The sequence below is a fragment of the Durotheca rogersii genome, assembly GCF_024521655.1.
Source record: "Durotheca rogersii strain YMJ 92031201 chromosome Unknown GGS23scaffold_5, whole genome shotgun sequence".
Lineage (NCBI taxonomy): Eukaryota > Fungi > Ascomycota > Sordariomycetes > Xylariales > Xylariaceae > Durotheca > Durotheca rogersii.
Genome location: NW_026251236.1, coordinates 1,606,479 through 1,629,435, shown reverse-complemented (window position 1 = coordinate 1,629,435; position 22,957 = coordinate 1,606,479). Strand labels below are relative to the sequence as shown.

At 56.3% G+C, this 22,957-nt stretch overlaps 5 protein-coding genes across 5 annotated transcripts; 2 read left to right on the top strand and 3 right to left on the bottom strand.

Annotated features, from left to right (window-relative positions):
* Nucleotides 1-1,001: 1,001 nt before the first annotated feature.
* Nucleotides 1,002-3,138, top strand: GGS23DRAFT_424822 (dihydroxy-acid/6-phosphogluconate dehydratase). Its single transcript, XM_051513790.1, has 2 exons — nt 1,002-1,173; nt 1,250-3,138. The coding sequence occupies exons 1-2, from the start codon at nt 1,094-1,096 to the stop codon at nt 2,985-2,987; spliced, it is 1,818 nt and encodes a 605-aa protein (XP_051374099.1). The 5' UTR covers nt 1,002-1,093; the 3' UTR covers nt 2,988-3,138.
* Nucleotides 3,139-3,929: 791 nt separating this feature from the next.
* GGS23DRAFT_424829 (uncharacterized protein) lies at nt 3,930-5,367 on the bottom strand. The gene is made up of 2 exons (XM_051513791.1): nt 5,243-5,367; nt 3,930-5,112 (listed from the first exon to the last, which is right to left on the bottom strand). The coding sequence occupies exons 1-2, from the start codon at nt 5,271-5,273 to the stop codon at nt 4,145-4,147; spliced, it is 999 nt and encodes a 332-aa protein (XP_051374098.1). The 5' UTR covers nt 5,274-5,367; the 3' UTR covers nt 3,930-4,144.
* Nucleotides 5,368-6,116: 749 nt separating this feature from the next.
* GGS23DRAFT_424785 (kinesin-domain-containing protein) lies at nt 6,117-9,925 on the top strand. The gene is made up of 7 exons (XM_051513789.1): nt 6,117-6,237; nt 6,310-6,478; nt 6,539-6,657; nt 6,772-7,000; nt 7,460-7,594; nt 7,646-9,432; nt 9,587-9,925. The coding sequence occupies exons 1-7, from the start codon at nt 6,220-6,222 to the stop codon at nt 9,644-9,646; spliced, it is 2,517 nt and encodes an 838-aa protein (XP_051374097.1). The 5' UTR covers nt 6,117-6,219; the 3' UTR covers nt 9,647-9,925.
* Nucleotides 9,926-11,364: 1,439 nt separating this feature from the next.
* GGS23DRAFT_603961 (carbohydrate esterase family 5 protein) lies at nt 11,365-12,353 on the bottom strand (the record flags this gene model as incomplete). The annotated part of the gene is made up of 3 exons (XM_051519543.1): nt 11,365-11,785; nt 11,887-12,095; nt 12,174-12,353. The coding sequence occupies 3 exons, from the start codon at nt 12,351-12,353 to the stop codon at nt 11,365-11,367; spliced, it is 810 nt and encodes a 269-aa protein (XP_051374096.1).
* A 6,986-nt stretch (nt 12,354-19,339) lies between these two features.
* On the bottom strand, nt 19,340-21,637 carry GGS23DRAFT_603959 (fungal-specific transcription factor domain-containing protein; the record flags this gene model as incomplete). The annotated part of the gene is made up of 2 exons (XM_051519542.1): nt 19,340-20,792; nt 20,859-21,637. 2 exons carry the CDS (start codon nt 21,635-21,637, stop codon nt 19,340-19,342), a joined length of 2,232 nt encoding a protein of 743 aa, XP_051374095.1.
* Nucleotides 21,638-22,957: the final 1,320 nt, after the last annotated feature.

The following is a 22,957-nucleotide window of genomic DNA, read 5'->3' as shown; positions in this document are numbered from 1 at the left end:
AACAGCCAACCTGGTAACCATTCCCAGCCCTTATCGTCGGTCGCACCCGAGAAGTGGAGCGCAGCGGTGCGGGATCTAGATCTTATCAGAGAGGAATGGGGGGCGTGGTTCCGCCCGAGTATCAACAAACAGTTGTAAAGAGTCACGCTCTCTGTGCACCACCCACGGCCAACCCCGCAAGTGTATACACGTAGAACTTTGGCTTCCCGTAGCTGTGGTAACTGATTAATGCTAGCAACTAACTAACAATTCTAATACTCGACGCTAGACTGCAACGGGTGGTGGGCTTTGCCGGTGAGGGCTAGCGGAAACATATATAGGCCCAGGAAAATATCCAGCACCGCTAGCCGTGCTAGGCATGGCCCAGAGTCTTCACACGTAAGCGTGTGTGCTTGTCCCTGGTTGTCTGGCCGAGATTGTGTATACTCATAGAGGCATGCTTCCGAGGGTCAAGCTAGGAAGGGCTTCCGGGAAGAATAACGACCGCTGGTTTGCCCGCCTTTTATAGGCGCGTAGCCTATAATATCAACTTACCAACTTCTGTTTACCGCTCTAACGGGGCAGCTTGTAGCTCCAACGTGGGAGCCGCGGTCTTCCATCGGACGGTATTCGGCGCGAGGTTCTCGTCTAGTATGGCGGTTTCGACCAATAGCGGCGCCGCAAATGGTCATACTCTGCGCCCTGGTACGTACCTACTTGAGCAGGCCGGGGTAGGAAGCTTCTTTTCCCAATCAATTTTGCCATTTTGTCACCCACCGATATCGCCCACGTTTTTCGAGTACATCATTAGTTTTTTTTTTCCCGACTCGTCCATGTGTCTGCGTTCTACTTCATCTGCTCACCATGTGTCTGCGGTGAAGCTGCCTGCGATTAGGCCTTTGTGTCCCTCGTCTGCCAAGAGCCAATAATTGCATTTTCCTATTTTTCTGTGGTCACGGGCGTTCCAAGTTGGGTGAGCAGCAATTGGCCCCCGTTGCCCGTTGCGCGAGAGCGTCTAGTTCTTCACGGGCACCAGCTTCGGCTCCCGCCCAGCTTCACGCCCTCTCGCACCTCGGTTCACACGTCCGCTCGCACATCCATATATAAACCTGCTATGGCTTCGCGTATCCTTCTTCGAGCAGGGGCGCCTGCCGCTCTAGCTCGACGTGCTCTTGCGCCGTCGAGACAATATGCGTACGTTGAGGAGGAATGTGAAATTTAATCCTGCATTGCACAGTGTAGCTGAGATGCCTTGCTCCTTGTCTTCTAGCCGCTCCTTAAGCACGACGTGCTGCCGCCGATCCGATGACTCCGATCTCAACAAAGTATCCCGCTCGATAACACAACCGAAGGCTCAAGGCGCCTCGCAAGCCATGCTGTATGCGACGGGCCTGAGCGAAGAGGACATGTCAAAACCCCAGGTGGGCATCTCGTCGGTGTGGTACGAGGGCAACCCGTGCAATATGCACTTGATGGACCTGTCGGCCGTGGCCAAGGAATCCGTCAAGCGTGCCGGGCTTATTCCTTACCGATTCAATACCATCGGCGTATCGGACGGCATATCTATGGGTACGACCGGCATGCGCTATTCGTTGCAGAGTAGAGAGATCATCGCCGATAGCATCGAGACCGTTATGCAGGGTCAGTGGTACGACGCCAACATCTCGCTTCCTGGATGCGACAAGAATATGCCTGGCGTCCTGATAGCCATGGGTCGCGTCAATCGGCCGAGCATCATGGTCTACGGCGGCACCATCAAGCCCGGGTGCAGCATGACTGGCGCGCCGATCGACATCGTCAGCGCTTTCCAAGCCTACGGGCAGTACCTGTCGGGCGAGATCACCGAGAAGCAACGCTTCGACATCATCCGGCATGCGTGCCCCGGCAAGGGCGCCTGCGGTGGCATGTACACGGCGAACACGATGGCCACCGCTATCGAGACGCTCGGTATGACCTTACCAGGCAGCAGCAGCAGCCCCGCGGACGACCCGAGCAAGATCAAGGAGTGTGAGGGCATCGGCGAGGCCATCAAGCATGTCATGAGGGAGGACATCCGCCCGCGCGACATCATGACGCGCCAGGCCTTCGAGGAGGCTATGGTCGTCGTTAACATCCTCGGCGGGAGCACTAACGCTGTGCTACACCTGCTCGCCATCGCCGACTCGGTTGGCATTAAGCTCACTGTCGACGACTTCCAGGCCGTGTCTGACCGCACGCCCTTCCTCGCTGACCTTAAGCCGTCGGGTAAGTACGTGATGGACGACATGCACACCATCGGTGGCACACCCGCCCTGCTCAAGTTCCTCATCGGCGAGGGCATCATCAAGGGCGAGGGCGTCACCGTCACTGGTAAGACCATTAAGCAGAATGTCGAGTCGTGGCCTTCCTTTCCGACAGACCAAAAGATTATTCGCCCATTCTCCAACCCTATAAAGCCGACAGGTCACATCCAGATCCTGCGCGGGACACTCGCGCCGGGTGGTTCCGTCGGCAAGATCACGGGTAAGGAAGGCCTCGTGTTCACGGGAAAGGCGAAGTGCTTCGACCAGGAGGACGACTTCATCGCAGCGCTCGAGAAGGGCGCGATCCGGCGCGGCGAGAAGACGGTGGTCATCATCCGGTACGAGGGCCCCAAGGGCGGGCCGGGGATGCCTGAGATGCTGAAGCCGTCCTCGGCCATCATGGGCGCCGGGCTCGGCGGCGACGTCGCGTTGCTGACGGACGGCCGCTTCTCGGGCGGCAGCCACGGTTTCCTCATCGGACACATCACGCCCGAGGCGCGCGAAGGCGGGCCCATCGGGCTCGTCCGCGACGGCGACACGGTAACTATCGACGCCGAGCGCCGTGTCATCGACAGCGACGTTAGCCCCGAAGAGATGGCCCGCCGTCGTGCCGAGTGGGTCCCGCCGCCACCACGCTATGCCCAGGGCACGTTGACCAAGTACGCGGCGCTCGTCAGCGACGCGAGCCACGGCTGCGTCACGACGGGGACGACCGCAGGGAATTGATGGATGAGCTAATTCGCTTATCCCTCGACCTCTCTACTCCCGCCTTCCCTTCCCTCTCTTTCCGCCGATGTGTGATGGTATGGGCAAACATATCCTACGTCGGCGCGCAGCTGTACATGTCGCCCCACCCCCCCAGCTTCATAACGGGCAGTTCTTTGAAAGGGGGCAAGGCGTTTTGGAAAGGAGAAGCGGAGGTAGGGGAGCGAGGCGTCGCCAAAACAAAAGAAAGATGGGGGAGAACTTTTATAATAGAAGGCTCTCGGACTTGTAATAGTCACAGACGAGAAAGAAACAAGTGAATATGAGTCGGGTACATAGGCGGACGGGTGCAGACGATACCCGAGGCGAGGACAGACGAACGAACCTGTACGGTTCTGGGATTCCGGCAACCTCGCGAGGCCACGCAGGCAGTCGGGTATGTAAAAAAACGGGAGGGCATTCTTCTATACGCTCTAGGCATGTAGGTAGTTACCGGTTGCAGCACCAGCCGGCTAAGGATAATAGAAAAAGGGGAAAAATGTTGAAATATATCCCGGAGGTCAATCAACGCCTTGAGGCCATCCCGTGTGCGAGCAGGTGTGAGGCATACCCTACCCAAGCGAGAATTGAGATGGAAACGGCCTGCCGTCTGTACAAGGAGCAGACACATCTAACAAGAACGGCAGGCAGGGCGACGACAGTGGGGGGAGACGGGGAATTATCGACGACGGCTCGCTTCGCCACCTAGCATGTTATTGCTTCTCGCCTAAGCCTTCGCGTGGTCGCTACCGACACGCACGTCTGCCTGCAACCCTGCACATCCTCACCCACCTCCTGCTCTCTCGTTTTTCTTGCCGGCTCGGCTGGCTGCATGGCCCACGTTTCCTCCTCGCTCTCGCTACCGACGCTCACCCTTCCCTCCCTTTTTTTTCCCGCGCCGCATTGTCCCTTTAGAGACAGCCCCCCCCTCGCGTAGCATGCGGGTGGAAGGATAGGCATGTCTATCGCCATGTGCTCCACCGCGAAAAATGCGATGCATTCATAGGTGCTGTAAGTTGAAATCAAGGTAGAATTCTAGAATTCTAGCGTATTAATACCGTCGCAATTTTAAGTTCGTATCGTGTCGTGTCGTCTCGTTTCGTCTCGTCCTGCCGCATTTCGAGGTTTTTTTTTTCGTCTTATTTCTTAGCCTTACCCCACGCTTCGACGAACGCCACCTTGTCGTGCAACGTCAGACCGACCCTCTTGTTGCGCGCGAGCCGCGAGAACGCGTCGGCGAGGCGGTCGAGGAAGGCCTGCTCCTCGGGAGTCACATGAGCCTGAGCCTCCCCCTCCGCATCACCTTCGTTGTCACCATTGGCGAGTTGGTCTGCGGCGCTGGGTGCGAAGACGTTGTCGCTGTTGGTCGAAATAGTCAGACCCTCGGCTATGCGTACGCGGATAAGATGCGTTGGGCGGCTGAGAAGGGTCCACAGGAAGGAGCGGTAGGCCCCGGGAACGGGCGTCGTGATATCGGGTGGTGTGTAGCGTATGCTGATGGCGAATATGCGGGTGCCAGTGGACGCGCCGAGGATGGACGGCGAGAGCGGGAGGATGCCCTTGCCGTTGGTCGTGGTCATTTCGGGGAAGGCGGCGATGATGCGGTGCGGGTTCTGCTCGAGAAGGGCGCGCAGGGTGGTCAGTTTCGCTGGCGGGGGCGGCGGCGCGAGCGCGGGGGGCGCCAGGGCGAGCAGGATAGCGCGCAAGAGGGATACGCGCAGGACTTTGCGCGTGCCGGGGTAAGACACGACGAAGACGGGATCGAAGATGGCGGCGAGATAGAGGGCGTCAACAGGGCTAGTGAACTGGGCGGCGATGACGGAGCGGGGGCCGGGGAAGCGCGAGGCGGGCTGCTGAGAGAGGGAGCCGCGCTTGACGCCGTCGAGTTGCAGGTCCACCCACCAGATGCCGGGGATGCCCAGCAGCGACCAAAGCAGCAGCTTACGGACAAACTGGGGCACGGGTAAGTGGTCGAGGACGACGAAGTAGAAGACGCTGTACGAGACAAAGAGTGGCAAGCGGACGAGGAAGAGCGCGACATGTAGGAGTGAGGATGGTATCGACGAGGCCGGCGTTGTCGATGGGAGGAAAGGCGAAATGCCAGTACCTTTATTTCAAGATAGACATCCGCAGAGTCAGCCATATTTCTCTGTAGATATCTTTCTCTCCTGTACAACTCCCTCTTCTTCCTATGTACTCGTTTGTCCGGAGCTCCGGGATGGGTGATTGAAGCTTACCACGATCGCGAAACTGGCTATATTTCTCCATTTTTGGATACGGTTTCCTGTTCGTGTTACACCCACTGGCTAGGCCGATAAACGACTACGTAGTTTACCCATCCAACCTTTTTAAGGTGGCAGCTATCGCGACATGAAGCTAAGTGTCCTTGGCAGAGAGCAGGTCAGAAGCCAACGTAAGCAAGTAGTGACTTCGACAAGGTGGTAGATACGTAAAGGCTAAGATGAGGAACCAGAACAGATATATGTTAGAGTGAGGAAGAGTTGGACAGCCACCACCAGTTGGGTTTCATGGCGCCAGAAGCCGGATAGGGTGTCGGTGGAAGGGTGGTGGAGGATCAGGTCTGGCATGTGAAAGGAAAGGAAACGTAACCTAGAGCTGGTCCAGGGTGAAATCTGTAGGTAGGTACATATGTACGGGTGCATGGATATATACCGATATACACATATGCATGTAGGCGATAGCTTACATAGCAACAAGCTCTGCACTTTTCCCCTCAAACCAGGTGAGCAAAGAAGAGCTAGGACCACCTCGCGACGGCAAGAAAGACAACCTAACCACCATGAAGTTATTGCGACGGTGTTGTCCAGCCAACATCGTCGTGTAAGCAAAGAGGGAGAGGCACACCCTGGAAAAAACCCACTGCTGCTGCTTTCTGCACAATTCGCACGCGCCCGCATCCAGCCCACATATACACCAACACACCCAGGCACACCGCACGCACAAGATTGAACTGCCACCAGCCCTCCCTTTATATATTCTTGTTCCATCTATGCCTTGGTAGAACGCTATCTGGGATAGGAGGTGCGAGAAGAGTATTGCATCCCAGCTTCACCCTCGATTGGGCTGTGCGCTACATCTATCCTTACCCATCAACCCTTATTCTGCGACTAGCACAGACCTCTCCGGAGCTCGGCTCCTTGCTTTATGTTTTGCGATCGGCCTCGTCATCCGTTGCCATCCCAGGATAACCATCATGGAGACAGAAAACTCGGTATGTTCTGGGCACCATACACGACAACAATGCATAGGGATGAGAGACTGTGACTAACTGGCTTCACAGCAGCAGCATAAAATATCACACCTTCGGCAGCCGAGCGCCCGGATTCCGCTCCCCTCATCTGTTCCCTCCGGCCTGAATGAGATGTCTAATTCCCAGAGCAACATGCGAGCGCAACCCACATCGGGGATTCCCTCCACAAACAACCTGCTGAAGCGCAGCGTCCCAAACCCAGGTGCGAGCAACCCAGCCTCACTAGCTCCTAATTACTCCTGCTCACAGCTGTCCGATCCAGCCCTGCAGTCTGACGCGAAGCGGGTCGTCACGACGGATAGGGGAGGAGACTTTGGCAGATCTGCCGCCTCGTCCCAATACGCCTCTCGGAACGTCAAAGGTGTTGCCCTGAAAGATACGGTACACAAAGTCCCCCTCCATCCCATATCCCACCTCTCTTGACGTGTACACTCTGCCAGACCAGATCGGAATCCTACATGCTCCAACTAGCATGCTAACAAGGCCGACAAATAGGCAAGATTCAATTACTCGACTGGTAGCGGTCTACCAGGATCTCGACACACCTCGAGCAGCAGCCAGAGCTCCATCGCGAGCAGCTACTCGATGAGTGTTGGGCCTGGCACCCGTCCTTCTTCACGGTCGCGTATAGCGCACGCCCGAACACAATCGACTACGAGAAATGGACGACCGGCTAGTTCTATGGGCACTATGGGCACACGCGAGGAGGCATCGGGCAAAAATGGTACGACATCCCCCACCGGCTTTCGAGTTGCGAAGACCCCAAGTTACGGCTTCGCCCCAGCCAAATTAAGAAATCACAAGTCGACTCTAGACATGACAGAAACGGGTTATAAACCAATCGCCCCGTCTAGAGAAGTCTCTATCTCCCAGCAGCTCAGCTCGCTATCACTCAACGACAGTACACCATACACACCAGGGCAGGGAGGTCAAGCGACTTCGAAAGTTTTAACACCCGCTCCGCCTCTGTTTCCTGCTCCCTGCCTCCATAGGGCCAGTGGCGGTTGGGATCCAGAATCTCACCTCAACGAATCTCAAGAAGGCCCAGTGGTCCCTCAAACTCCGAATGGCAAGGAGTTGATACACAATCTTGAGCGTAGCATCCAGTCTATAAAGACCTGTGTATCCATGTCTCCCTCACCTACCAAAGCACCATTCTTGTCGAAATATTCTAACGTAACAGGATTTGTAGTCTCGGATATCGACGAGAGACTCGGTCAGATGAATAGCCAATTCCAGGAGATGAGGGAATTTATAACGTCAACGGAGAAAAACAATGCCAGCGTCAAGGACGAACTCGAAATGGCAAAGAAGAGAGGTAAGCTGTAATCTTGTAATCGTGCATGTGCCCTAAGCTAAACCCGATCAGCGGCGGATCTAGAAGACCAACAACGCGAGTTGCAAAAGGAGCGGGCGAAAATCTTGGGCAAATTAACCGACGCCGAGTGCCAGGTTCGTAGCCTCACTTTTGACTTACAGGATCAGCAGAGACGCCATGAAAGATTCTGCCAAGACCTGGTGACCGAACATGAGAGGAAATTGAGAGGGAAGATCGACGACTACGAACGCGAGATGGACAAAGTAACTAGGCTTCAGCAAGAGTTCGAAGAGAAGTGCGGCGTCGAGGCCGAAGCGAGACTTGAAAATTTGTCCAACGAGAACAAGGAACTCCGGAGCAGCCTGGAGAGACAGAAGCGAGACCACGAGCACGAGGTCCGTCTTCTCAACAGCGATATAGACCGGCAGACTGCACAAGTAAGGATCGTCGAAGAGAAATTAAGAAAGGCCGAGGAGGATCAGCGGGCACTCGAGGTTCACATCGAGGAGCATCTCAAAACCATCGAAAGACTTCGAAAGAGGGCCGAAGACGCGGAGGAGAGGCTCTCCAAAGACAAGGGGCACCTCGGCGGACAGATTAGCCTCCTGAGTCAGAAGCTGGACTTCAGCTCCGAGCGCATCCAGAGTCTAGAAGAGCATAACAAGACCGTGGAGCTCGAGTGCGAGAAGCGGGTCAAGGAAGTCGAACTAGCCGCGCAGAAGGAAATCACCGAGGCGACCGGCCAGCTGCGGGAGAGACTCATCAAGGAAGAGGAGAGGCGACACAAGCTCTTCGAACAAGTGCAAGAGCTCAAGGGCAACATCCGAGTCATGTGCCGAATCAAGCCGCCGGCCGACAGCGACCGCGACGCCCTCATCCAGTTCAACCCGCGGGCCAGCGAGCTCGACGAGGAGAAGATCGACGGCATCACCATCCCGACCGAGCGGGAGGACTTCCGAGAGCCCGGCAAGATGATCCCCGGCAAGCCGAAGGAGTTCAACTTCGAGCGCGTGTTCGACGATCGCTGCACCAACAAGGACGTATTCGACGAGATTAGTCAACTCGTGCAGTCGGTCATGGACGGCAAGAAGGTCTGCATCTTCTGCTACGGCCAGACGGGCTCGGGCAAGACGTACACGATGAGCCGGCGGGAGGGCGACGGCGACAACGGCATCATCCCGCGGACGCAGGCGATGATCTTCGGCGAGGTGGAGCGGCTCAAGGGGCTGGGGTGGGAGTACACGATCGAGGGCGGCTACCTGGAGGTGTACCAGGACCGGCTGTACGACCTGCTGGCGTCGCGGAACTCGAAGCCGGAGGCGCTGACGGTGGAGGCGGTGGGGGAGGAGCTGAGCATCCGGGGGCACTCGTTCACGCTGCTGCAGGAGGAGCGGGACCTGGAGGCGATGATCGGGGCGGCGGACGCGAACCGGCACGTGGCGGCGACGGCGATGAACGACCGGTCGTCGCGGTCGCACTCGATCCTGGTGCTGAAAGTGCGGGGGGTGCAGCGCGGGCCGGCCGGCGAGGCGCTCAAGACGCGCCGCGGCACGCTCAACCTCATCGACCTCGCCGGCTCCGAGACGCCGGACCGCGCCCGCGGCGACCAGGTCTACCAGGAGGGCGTCCAGATCAACATGTCGCTGAGCTACCTGCGCACCGTCCTGTCGAGCCTCGGCCAGGGCCGCACCGAGGGCGTCGACTTCCGCTCCTACACCCTGACCCAGCTGCTGCGGCCGTCGCTCGGCAAGGGCTGCCGCACCCTCATGTTCGTCATGGTCAGCCCGCTGAAGGACAACGAGAGCGAGACGATCCGCAGCTTGGAGTTTGCCCGAGACGTAAGTGTGCTGCTTCTTTGTTTTTGTGCTGCTTCTTTGTTTTTTTTTCTCCGCAGTCCTTTTTGCCACAACCTCTTGTTCTCAAGTGGGTGGGCCGATCGGCGGTATGTGGTGAGAACTGCACAGCTAACCATTTTCTTTTCCTGCACAATAGGCCCAGAAGGTCAAGATGGGCGGCGGCAGCAACGGAGGCGCCGCGAAGTCCAAGAAATGAGCCACGAAACTGCCTCCTCTAGGGATGCCGGAATGTTGAGCAAGGTGCTGTACCGACGGCGCTCTCGATCATCCCCTTGCGCGAGGTCGGCATTTCATTTACCGTTCCGTGGACAACGACGCTTATGGGAGGCATTAAAAGTAGCAGACGGAAGATGAGGTTGAAGTATGCTTATATATTTTCAAGATGCCGGGCGCATACCGCCTGTTATCAAAGTGAGGTTTCCGGATAGACTTCCGTATCGCCCACGTGTGGCGCGTCTCTGTTTCTCCCCCCCTCTCCCCCCTTTTCTACAAAGGGGGAGTGGCTTCAGGGAAGTCTTGGGAACGGGGGAGGGCCGGAAAGATTTACTCAAACGGCGTTCGGGCGCCGGCGAGAAAGGGATGCTTGCATGTTTTTTTTTTAACGAGGGGGGCGAAGGATAGCAGACGACGAAGCGGTTCGGCGTCTCGCTTTTGGTCGCTGCCCTCGTCGCTGCCGCTTCGGATTCCTAGCCCCCGCTCACGCCTTCACACGTTACAGGGAGAAAGGGGGGGGAAACGAGGAAGAAGATATCCGATGCATTCATGTGTACATATAGTATGTACTAGGTACGCTCAGTTAAAGGTCACACCTAACCGCGGGAATCTGTCTACGTGCTGTCCCGGTGACATTTGTATGTTTTTGAGGCTCTCCGGTATCGTGATAGAATGGTCTACCTACCGCCGACACGGAGGCGCTCAGCTCAAAGGCTACGTATATCATCTATCGGTAAGCTGCGTCGACTGGCGTTTTTGGCATGGGAGAGCAAGGACAGCGTCCATAATGCGGTGTCGCGCGAGGTCTCGCTCGGTTTCGCGATACGCCCGTCCTCGCAAGACTTCAGCGGCTCAAGCACAGCCGTATCTGGAGCCAGAGTCCTTTTGCTAGTGCGACCTCTTGCCCTGTCGCCAGGGGTTCCCACGGATACCGACAAGCCCACAGCCGGTGTCATCGTCGCGTAGCACTGCCGGGCTCAGGACGCCAGGCCGGCCCAGCCTGTCCTTCCTCGTAGATGTATACGCGTATATATCTTGATTATCCTTCTCCCCTCCTTCTCGCCCCTGGAATTGTGGTTGGGTATTTGTCAGGGGGACACGCAACAGCCTCCCTCCCCATTTCACTGTGCGCCCTGCCGCCTCAGCGCGTCGCTTCACAAATCACCTCATCCGATGCAGATATGGCGTCAGCGCCAGGTGTAACATGTCCCGCGCGCGCACCCAGCCAGATGTGCTCACACCCGACGCCTTCAAATGCCGAAGGTATCCTGCTGGTTCCCGAGGGAACAGGGGGAGCGCGGTCAGGACAGGCTATTTAGCTATCATATCTTGCTGGGCTTTCCCTTGTTCCTTCTGTCGATCTGCATCCTAGCGGTTACGAGGCGTGGCTATGAGTCTTATCTGATTGTGTAGCTGTCGTGGCACACAACACACCCGTAGAATTTGGTTATTGTTCGTCAACATTCGGATCGCTTGTGGCCATGTCCCCAAATATCAGTGCCCCCCCCATCCCCTATTCAGCCCTCATCCCAGACACAACCCCGCCTCAGGCGGATGTCCCATTTCATCCACGCTATTACAGCGCAGAATAACGCTTGATTCCAGAGTCCGCAGCCGCAGAAAACACGGTGAAGCTTCCCATGCAGCCAGTCGTACCTCCCAGACACTCGACTACTGACCCCGGGACAAGATAGCAACGCGCTACGGCAGAGCCTCAGGGGAGGCGTAGAGTCCCCTCAGAACTGCCGTCTCGTCTACCGCTGCTGGCTGGGGAGGATACGGGATCGGGGGCTGCACGGGGATCGTAACGTTAGGGAATACGAAGGAACCATCCGGCCAGGGGCGCACAGCGGCATCGTCGAGCAGTTTGGTGGTGAGGTAGTAGGTCGCTGTGGGCACCCACTTGATGTAGTCGAAATGCACAGGGAACACGTACAGCGTACCCGTGCATACGGCGTCGCCCGCGTTGCAGATAATGAGCGTCCGATTCGTGTCGTAGTTCCGGATCCGACCCCCGTCCTGCCACGTCTGGGTGTCTCCGAAAGTCACCACCGCAACTATCTTGTCCTTTACCGCGCGAGGGAGGCCCTCGATGGCGCGATGCGTCAGAGCGGCTCCTTGGCTGCCGCGTGCTCTTCATGTCAGCTCAGCTTTCATGCAAGCGCCCTCGTTTTCCTCTCCCTTTCGAAGTAAATGGAAGGGGAAAGGAGGGGGCGTTGTTACCTGTAGCCCGCCGCAACGATCTTAGAGTAAGGGCAAGCTGCTGCTGCGCTCAGCAGCAATCGCATCTGGAAGATACCCCACGGCGGCGCGCCGCCGGGGTAGAAGTTGGTTTCTATGAAGCCCCAGTAGTCCACCCCTTGGGTCGCGACATTGGCAGGCCCGAACACCAGCTTCAGCCCGTCGGACAGCCGCGGCCCAACGGTGAGGCCCTAAAGCACGCGTTAAAACAGCACTCAACCCATTACACGAGGCGTTGCTGGCTCTCGCAAGTGCTGGTTGATACGTACCATATTTCCAGGCTCGATGGTGGCCTTCGCCCAGATGAATATGATAGGCTTACAGCCGTAATTCTGAAACTCGTGGGCCCAGTATCCCAAGGTCCATGACTGGCGAGCTTCCAGGAGGCCTGTCGAGAGCGATAGCGCGGCCGTTGCGGAGCACACGAGCAGAGACAGGAGAGGGACCATTGTCACCTCCTCAGCACCCTTACGAGAGCAAGATACGCCCAAGTGGGTATCCAAGTGGTCGCGTGTCTGTTTTGGCCGTGTGGCCGGGGACGCTCGCCTGAGATGGGGGGGCGGGAATTGGCCAACTACGATCAGAGGAGTTGATTCATTAGAGCATGATGATTAGAAGTTGGATATCAGTCATTTCTTCTTCAAGATCGAAGGCATATCGAGACACAGGAGGAGGCAATCGGATCATACCCGGACGGGTGCACGAGGTAGATTTATTGTAACACGCCGGCACCCAGGTTGAGGCAGGATGACTAAGAAGTCGGCAGCGGGTAGAGAGTATTTAGGGGTCGAGGGGAACGCCGGCGACCTCAGTCCTTGGAGAGACATCCCGAATTGGATCTCCCGGGCTGGTAATAACGATAAGAATAGATAATAGCGTAAAAGCAGGGTACGTTGGCCGCTATGATGCATGCTATGTTCTTGATATTCAAAATATATTAATGGCCGGAAGAAAACCACCCGCTATACACCCGGGCCCCTTTTGGCGGCAATGGCATATGGAGGAAGTTCCCGTCACTTCCATTGGTTCCCAGGTCTATCATCCTGGTACCTCCCACCGCAATACGCGTCTCGTGGCCTTTTAAATTAAACTGCAGCCTTTAGAACCGGTAGTCCTCGGCACTGCTCGGGAATGACAAGAAACCTCCGGCACCTAATCACCGGTGTTTTGGAAGAGGGTATTAGTCGGGGTGGGGTACTGCAAATCCACTGGATCTATATGTCAAGTGTTATCGGCGCCATCAAATTCCAGTAGAAGTGATATGAGTTCGCCTACTTCGCTTGTATTTTAATAGGATGGCAATGCCAATCGGGTTCCTGAGATCAAGGGCTGGATAATCAAAGTCTTACATAGCCATACCAACCGAAATTACTCGCTTCCTAGATACTCAGGCAAGCGATCCAATTGCACAACCCTTGATATTGTGTAGTCGACATATAGTCCCGCCGCGCCCGTAGCTACGTTTCAATAGATACCCCAGGGCCATGTGCTCTGACATCATCTTCTATATATGGGACAGATGCACTCTCCGTACACCAATGCTGTCCATTGCCAGGATAAAGTTGGGCCAACTTCAACAATCACTTTGGCGAGCGAGCCTACACGAGAGATTCGATCCCCTGCCCCCACTTGGTAGACTTGAATAGAACACCACAACACTCTTAAGACGCCCGTGGTTTAATACTATATGTATATTGGGTGGTTAGTGCTGGAATTTGACAGATAGGTGCTTATAAACTGTTGAAAACTTACTCTAACGTTGTTGGCAGTAGAGTTACAGAGATAAGTGGGTTGGAGCCTATCAAACTCGTGCCATGCTCTGCCACCACTATAGAACATCTCCTTTCTCGTAGAAGGAGCTACATATATATATAGACCTACCAACGTAGATCGTTGGATCTTCTAGGCTATCCCTGATCGTGGTTTTCTAAAGGATGGAACGTTCCTGTGCGTTGGCGGTCTCCGGTACTATATGACGCTGAGCGCGGACGCTCTTGGCTTGCCCTCGACCGTATGGAGCATGTTCTGGAAGCCAGATATCGCGTGCAACCTCGGCAGGCTGTGGCTGGGGGGACCTATACGGCGGCCCCGTGTTATGCTACCCTGGATATTTCCCATTCCCACCTCCCTAATGAGTGGAATGAAACACATACCTAGGGAATCACATTAATAATCCGGCACTAGTCGAGAGTTTGCTCGTATTCAAATACGTAATATATCCAGGCGTCGTCCGTCGCCTATCTCTACATAGCCACCGGGGCGATCCCTCGATTCCCCCCATCGCGTCTTCCCCTCCACCGTCTCGGGCCGGGAACAGAAGGGAGAGACAGAAAAAAAAAAGAGGCCGGCCGCAGAAGGAAAGCGAGCTCAGAGCCCGCTAGATACCGGAGGCGACGACGCGACCTCGTCCTCCTCCTGTGCCGCCGCCAGGTCCTGGAACTTCTCCCGGAGGAACTGGCGAACCTCGGGGTTGCCGCCGAGCCCGACGCTCAGGCCGCCGGCGCCGCCCTCGATCTTGAGGCCGCGCAGGCCCGTCGCGCGCGACAGCGCCACGTACACCTGCCCCTCCTCGAACGCGCGCGACAGGTTGACGATGACGCGGTCGAGTGTCAGCGACTGGCTCTTGTGGATCGTCATGGCCCACGCCGGCGCCAGCGGGATCTGCGTCCGCACCAGCAGGCTGTACGGCCACTCGTCGCCGAGCTCCGCCACCGAGCAGTCCGCATACACCGTCCGCGTCGTGCCGTTGTGAAACCGGACCACCGGCCACGTCTTGTACTGCACCCCGGGGTCGAGGACGAACCGCCGCACCTCCTCCTCCCGCAGCGCCGCCTGCTCGCCGTAGAACTTCGGCCCGGGCGTGCTGGCGGCGTCGTGCGTGTTGCCATTGTCGCCGTTGTTGCTCGCCTTGGAGATTTTGGGGAGCTTTTGCTGGTTGTACGGCTCGAACCCGCAGATGATCCCCTGGCTGCCGTTGCACAGGCCCGCGTCCAGGTCGAGGTTCACGAGCAGCACGACGAGCATCCCCTTCTTCAGCTGCACGCACTCATCGTACCGGTGCTCCTCAAGTGCGCGCAGCGGCCCCTCGGACTGCGGCCCCTTTGGCTTCCGCATGCCCTTCCAGCCCAGGTGGGGATGTAGCTTCTGCTTCCATTTGAAGGTATCTAGGCACCAGTACGTGTGATTGACGGTCTTGAGCCTCTCGAACTCGGCCCGGTTCACGGTAGCGGCCTCTTCCCGGGTGGCGAATAGTTTGGTCGCGTGATGAACCATGCACTCGTGATTCATCAGGAGTTCTATATCGGCAGTGCTAAGCTGCCGTCCGATCCTGCATTTCTGCAGTATGCGGATGAACGTCTCGTCGTTCTGACGGTGGATCGTGTTCAGGTGGACGTGGATGAAGTCGCACTCCTGCCACGCCTTGCTCCGGAAAGCCCACTTGTCTTCGTCTCGATATTCGCCGTGCCGTTTGCAAACGTGAACCCTCCCCGCCGCGGTATATCTCTCGACGAGCTCGTATCCACATTTTATACAGTGTTGGAATGGCTTCACCGGCGGTAGCTGGCAGAAGTCCCCCGTGACGATCACCTGAACTCCCCCGAACGCGGTGCATGACTTGCTCCGCGCCTCCTTCATGACCTCGTTCAGCCTCTCGAAATGCAAGTTTTCTACCATGCTGATTTCGTCGATGACGAGGACGTCAGTGTCTCTGAACCGCTTTGACACGAACTTTCCATGGGCGCCTTCTCTCAACGCCTCCAAGCTACGTTTGTGGTGATTCGGGGTCCAACCTGCGTATGTCCACGTCGTGACCCCATTGACCTGCAGGGCCGCGCGACCGGTGGGGGCGAGGATGCGGACTCTTTTGCCCATATCCCGAAGCCGCTTCGTGAAGGCCCTCAGCACGGTTGACTTGCCGCAGCCAGCCGAGCCGGTGTAAAACACATTCCGACCACTTGCGATTAACTCGACCAGCTGAGCTTGCTCGGGACAGAGCGGCGGCTCGTCAGGATTGGACTGGCCCCGTGGCTCATTCTGAGCGGGCGGCATCGGTCCGGCGTCCGGCGACGAAGAGGGGGGAGAGAAAACCTCGGCCGAAGCTTGTGAGTCCGTAAGACGAGCGGTCTGGTAACCGGCATCTGGCCCCACCCGAGGTAGCGAGTACGGCAGCAAAGGAGACGACGGAGGTTGGCTTCTCCGAATCGATTCGGGGGACCCCCAAGGGATCGCGGGAGACATACTCGAACGTTGCTTGATCCCATGTTTCGCGATAGCCTCGGGGGTGCTCACAGACCGTGCGACAGGGTTAGAATCCATGAGGTTCCTGGATTCCACAGCATGCTCGTCGTCCGTTTTCCTCTCCTTCTTCCTCTTCCTCTTCCTCTTCTTCTTTTTCTTCTTCTTCTCCTTTGACGATTCTGAGTGCGCCGTCACAATAGAGCCTTCGTTGGAGACCAGCAAGCTAATGGGATCCAGCTGCTGCTCTCCTACTTTCCGCCGCTTCGAGGCGCGGGGGCATTCCTGATCAGCCGCCACTGCGGGGCAAGCTAGAAGATCTGGAAGCACCGGATTGGGTTGGAGCCGAGATTGGTGGGAATCCAACGAGGGTTGCAGGACAGAGGAACGAGCTGGGCGGGCTGCATGGTGACCGATATGGCAATTGGGTGTCGCTGACGAGCCGGACCGGGGTGGCGACGGCGACAATTGGTCGTCCGGCTGACTTTGCGACGAAGGGCTAGGCACCTGAAGATGCGGCCATAGCAGCGGTGGTGGCAGCGAGAATGACGGAGGCAGTGACTGACTCCACGGGGCCGTCAAGACATCGCCAGCGTCTAGGAGTAGGGACGGATGCGACTCGTGGCGCGAATCCGGCTCGGGAGGGGTGCGGGACATGGAATGGGGACTTGTCGAGGTGGTCGCCGGAGTACCTGACAACGATACCAGGAGGCACCTAAGTAAGAAACGGAGATCGGATTATTTCATAATCCCCGGTTTATAGTACGGCTAGGGACAGGCGCGATCGAGGCACTGTCTCATTCCACCGAGCAGGCACCAGACAGCAAACGCAGACAGCGGCGGAGGAGAGAAGGTCGCTGATGGCGGCGTGGCGTCGCGGTGTCTTCTCGTCTGGTGAGATCTAATTAGCCACCTGGAGCGCCTGGTCTGACCGCATGGACGCGACGCGTTCGCGAAGGTGATGATAGGTTGCCTACTACCGAGGTATCTGCGTATAGAGAGGTAAGTATGCACATATACAGTGTAACCTGTCATTTGGTGGTGTGTCTCTACGGTGTATCTCTGTGTGTGTTGGCGGTTCACTTTCGGGGCCTCGCTGCCTTAATTGTAAGGCATACAAGACGTGTTGAAAGCTGAACCGGTTGTTGTTCAATTGAAGGAATTGAACTAGCTACTGGAAACAGCTTAGATGCAGCGTTTTTCGTCAATCTGACCAATCGCAGGCCTCCGTTCTTGATGCCTGGATGCCTCAGGTGCCACATCTCTACATCTCTCATAACTGACCGCCCAGACTTACAATCCTAGGAGGTAAGGCATCCAGAGACGGCCAGCGCACCCTTCACCGCAATGCGTGATGCTTACCCATCTCTATGGGTAAACGAGCCCCCAGGCACATAAGCGTCATCGCACAAGAGTCGCGCCAGTCACGTGGCCTGTGGTTTCGTATGAGTAAACAACTTCCTCCATCAGACCAGAATCGCCAGCCCATGCCCGGCGTCCGTGATTTGCGTTCCTTCGTGTATGACAACGTGGGCAGCCGTCCCGGGTGGCACGGCTACTAACCTTGCATCGCATATGTCTCGTCGCGATTATCACGATGATCATTATCATTATTACCTACCTATTATTATTACCCTCATCACTAGCAGCTGGATCTGCCTCGCGCGGATCGGCACTGCCCTAGGGATTTATTACACCTACTAGGTGGGTATTTAACACACCTTACACAGCTGTGGAGTGGAGTTGGACGTTCAATACCCGGCTCCTCCCTAACCACCTATATAAGTTAACGGGAAGCCCAGGTGAAAAGCGCAGAATGCTACGTGGTATAGTTTCAATATTGTTTCAATCGCAAACTATTCCTACGTTGCCTAGTCGATACCCAGAGCGCAACGGTACGATCCTTCCATAGTTCTAATCCGCGTCTACGGCCCAGCATTATTCTGTCTTCCCAAACATGCGAAATGATTCACGACAATTGGTGATTGCGAGCTGTTTGGGGGTTGCCTGCGCGAAGTCGTAGTCCCTATTCCCGATGGTTAGAGCTGGGCCTGTACAGCATCGTCCAGGATTAGCCCTCTTCATTACGCTTATATCCTAGCGATGACGGGATGCTAGGGACCGTGCGCTATCGCCTCGCGACCTCGGGAAAAGTCTACTCTACTCTAGCGGCGATGTATATAGTATGATATTGCCCAAGTTTTCATAGTAATAGCGATAGCGATGGCGAAAGCAGAACTCGGATGAGGATCGTAGCTATTGCCAAACATCCGCGGAAACGACTAAGCTCCAACACTTCCAGAGTTGCACTCCGTAACCTTCTACTTTATCTAGAGCACTAGTAACCAGGTTAGAAAGCTAGCAGGCATTCTTTTGTTTTTGTTGAATGTTTTTTTTTTGGCTTGCTGGCGGCAGCCCTACCTGCCTACCTGACATGGTGATAACCTGTACGCACCCTCGACATCCCTTACGCCCACTGCGTTTTCCCTCCTATACCGCCAATCCCATCGGTACCCAACTCCCCGCCAACTATATAAATCCCCAGATAACTGTTGTCTTCTGCGCACCGCGTATACTAGAAACCAGTGACTTGCACACCTCCCTTCGACCGCCGTGATACTGAACAGACACTTCCCCTTTTCATTCCGTATCCGTAGACTCGCAGATGCTGGGCATGTAGATTATACACAGCGTTATCCTCCCTCAACGCTGGGTCGTCCCGGACGCCGGCTCAAACCGTTCGGAAATTCCTCCGGGATATATGTGTGTGTAGATGTATGTAACAATTAAAATGACAGGAAAATGAAATGAGGAATCTGAACTGAAACCTGGAAACAAACTGATCTTCTAGTCGTTAGAGACCTGATATTTTCCAGTCCCAAAGCTCGCAACGGGAGAAAACAAAAAAAACAACACCTAAAGTCAAGGTAAAGCAAAGCGGGTGTCCAATACCATGTTACAGGTACTCCAAACCCCATCCTCGATACCTCCTTGCTCGCAAAGTGGCAAGTGGGGGGTGTGCTCACCCCCCGGGGGATATCGAAACAAAGGAAAACCGCATACACGCGCACAATCGCCCCGTAGTAAGGTGGTAGTTATATATGATAGACGTGGTTGTGGTGGGAGTAGTGATTATGGGGCCCGGGTGAGGTGTTGGGAGGAAATATGGTACCGTAGGTTCGGGGCGATTCCTGGGTTACTACCTCAACCCGCTGAAGTCCACCTCGGCTCCCATGTGGCTGAGACCGAGGGAATTCATGGACACCGTCTCCGAGTTGGCTCGCTGCAGCGCGTGGAAATCGCCGACAGTTCTTGGGATCTGGGAGGGCTGATGCTGGTGATGCTGATGCTGGTGTTGATGTTGGTGCTGATGATGTTGGTGTTGGTGCTGGTGTGTATGGGGGCGTTGGGGATGCATCATGAAACCATTTGCCCTCTGCGCAGGCGGCCGATGTTGTGGTAACATGTTGGCCATCATGTTGAATTGGGGATTCTGTGTTAAATTCTGTTGCGGGCCCATATTTTGTATGCTGGGTGGCTGGTTCATGCCCTGGTTAAGGCTCGTCTGGATATCGGTCTGCATCGGGTTGCCCATGCTGTGGCTCTGGTTCATCCCATGCGAGGAGAAATTGTGGTGCTGATGTTGGTGGTGCGGTTGCGGTGGGTTTATAGATCCTGGTTGACTTAGTGCCTGCTGGGGTGCTTGTCCCATAGGGCTCATCAAGTCCGGAATCGAGTTGAAATTGTTATCCTGGGGATATTCGACCCCCGGGGACATCATCGGCGGCGAGCTGACCATCGGAAATGGCGATTTCATCTCATCGCCGCTGGCCGAGTGGCTGGAGTCGGTCCCGATGTCTTGAATGTGCTGCATGCTACCTGGAGTGTACGGTTCCGTCTTGAATTCCGTCATGATGGGGGGTTGAGCCATGCCGGCGTTGCCGAATCCGTCGAAGAGGTCGATATTTTGCAGGCAGGCATTCTCTGGCGCACGCTGCAGTAGCGGGTTGGCTAGCCGCGGCAGGATTTCGTGGGTCTTGTTCAAGAGAAGTGGGAGGAAGTGATGGTCCCCGTTTCGGAGGACGGAGAGGAGCTGCGAAAGCGAGTTTAGTTGCTGCCGAGGACCGATGCTGAAAGGATCTCCGGACGAAGGAAGGATAGACAAGACGTCAATAAGAGCGGACGAGATATCCAGCAACTTGGCGACCAGTGGCGTTCCGAGGAGCTCCGTGCTCTGGGTAGAGAATTGGGACGTCATCGACACGAGATCTCGCGAGATATCGATCGGATACTGGATTTGCATTTGATCCTGGCCGCCTTGAGGAACGCATCCATTCTGCATGCTGAGATGCCACGTGATGGTCTTGAGCCACTGCTGGTTTGCCCGCAGATCGGTTTCCGGAATACTCATGAAGGGCGACATCATGTCAGAGAACTGCTTCTGCAGCACCTCGAGATAAGACGGCGAAGATTCGTTCCGGGTCTTGTTCCACAGCATGAGGAACATGTCATCGAAGGGTCTAAACAGCTTAACCAACAGGATGTAACCATTCAACTGGTGCGCGAGCGGATCCGTCGGGTCATCCGTCATGGTTGGGAGATTGATAGAAGCCTGAAGAGTTAAGGGTCGACCACGGTGCAGAGCGTATGCCCTTAATAGTCAGATTTTAGCCTCGCGGAACGCAACACAGCAATGATAGAAGGGGATATGCGCCTACCTTTCTGTTACAAACAGGAGCCAGTACAGGCGGCGTCGCCGCGAAGCTTCAATGTTGTCGTACCGTAGATAGGCCTCCTCCTTGTTCATACCGATAATATGAGCCAACGTGGTAGCCTCGCGCAGATGAAACCAGGCCTTATCGTGCATGTCAAGGGCGTAATAGGAGCAGAAGAGGAAGTAACTGGTGCACAGATTACTCAAGGTTGGCGGCTCCTGGTATTCGTACCCCTTCCGAACGCGAATCGTCTCCTCTATCAACACGGTGGCCGAGGCGATGTTGGCCCCGGGGAGATGATCGAGGAGCGGATCGACGCCGGGGACGCTCATGCCCGGCTGGAACATCATCCACGCGCATAACGAAGTTACCAGACAATAGGTATCGGGATGTTGATCCAGATACATGATCTGCTGCTCCAGCCGCTGCCGGTGGAGGATAGGCATGATCGGGTACATGTTAGCGAAGAAAAACTCGACGCACTCCTTGATCATCTCGGGAGCCAGGAGCCCAGGGGTCGGCGACAACGTCGGGCTGCACGGGGGGCTGTTGATCCCATTCAACCGGCTCTGAACCTTCGCAGACAGGCTCGTCTGTCGTTGCGTCTCACGCAGCTCGCTGATGACTTTCGCCCTCGAACCCTTGGGGCCCTTCTTCTGCGGAATCGCATTGTACGTGCAGGCTAACTGGGCCGAAGCGCAGTTGCGGCACGGATTGATGCCATCACACTTGACCTTGCGTCGGTGGCACGCATCGCAAGCCCTCTTAACAGCCTGCGACATCTCGACGTCTGTTTTGCTCTCGTCGCTCGACCGCCTTTCTCTTCAGATCCAGTTTCCGGGCGGGTGCTGGGCGATAACGACGACAGGGCCTCTTATGCGCCTTCTCGCACGTCCTGATTCTCCCCCTCTACTTCGACGATTTCCTAATCCAGCCAGCCAGAAACGTCGACCAGGCGGGTGTGTGGAGCGAAACCCGACTACGTCGCTTTTTGCGGAGAGAATCTGGAGTGAAGCAATTGGATAAGCGTTCTTTAATCGGCCCGTCGTCCAGGAAAAGGCGGAGGGATCAGTTCATTGGGAAAAACGCGGGGATTCGACGCCTGGGGGGTTCATCGAGCCACCGGGACGAAGGGATGATCTGCTGTCACTAACCGACAGATGCAGCAGACCACGGGGAAGACGAAAAATACAAAACCGAAGCTCGGAGATGAACAGAGGAAATCGTCGCGAGAAGCTCCAACGACGACGACAGAGAAGAAAAGCACGGAAATGCGAAGAGGAGAGGGAGGCAGGTTTAGCGGTAGACAGGGCCGGGTAAGGCCAGAAAGAGGAAGAAAAATATGGGGATGGGATGGGTGCGGGATTGGAGGGAGGGAGGGAGGGAGGCGAGCCGGGTAGGTTAGGACTTGGGATGGGATGGGGATGGGGATGGGATGGGACGGGTACGGGACGGTATGGGCAGCAGAGAGGACAGTATGGACGGGTTTGTGGGATGATGGGATGGACGATGGGACAACACAACGAGCACGGCTAGGCCTAGGGGGGACCGACGGACAGAAGAGGAACAAGCCCCGGCTAGAGGATGGACCAAAGGAAATGAGAAAAGAGAGGCCTAAGGAAGCGGACAAGGCGGTAGGGCCTGTGAGAAGAGAGAGAGAGAGAGAGAGAGAGAGAGAGGAGGGTGGGGAATGGAACAAGACCCAGAGGCGGGACTCAGGAGAGCGGACAAGGGGACGGGGGAGCGCGCACTGTGACTGGTCGATGCGACTATGCCGACTCGGGCTAGACGTGCCGTAAGAGGCAATCGCCTCCGACGAGGTGGTCGTGTGCGCGGTCGTGTGCGTCGAGGAGAGATGTCTAGGTACTACGCTGTGCCCGCCGCCAGAGCCCAGACGATACACGGCGCGGTACCTGGGGCGAGACTGTGACGCCCCGCTCGCTCGCGTACCGCCCGCGCTGATGTCGCGCCCACAGATACCTACAGCAGCGGATGGTGCAGGCTTGGAGCGAGGTAGATGGCAGCAGACCTGTAGGTACACACCGCAGGCATCTAGTAAGTACCCGAGGTATCCAGCCCGACCCTACCTCCCAGGCAGGTAC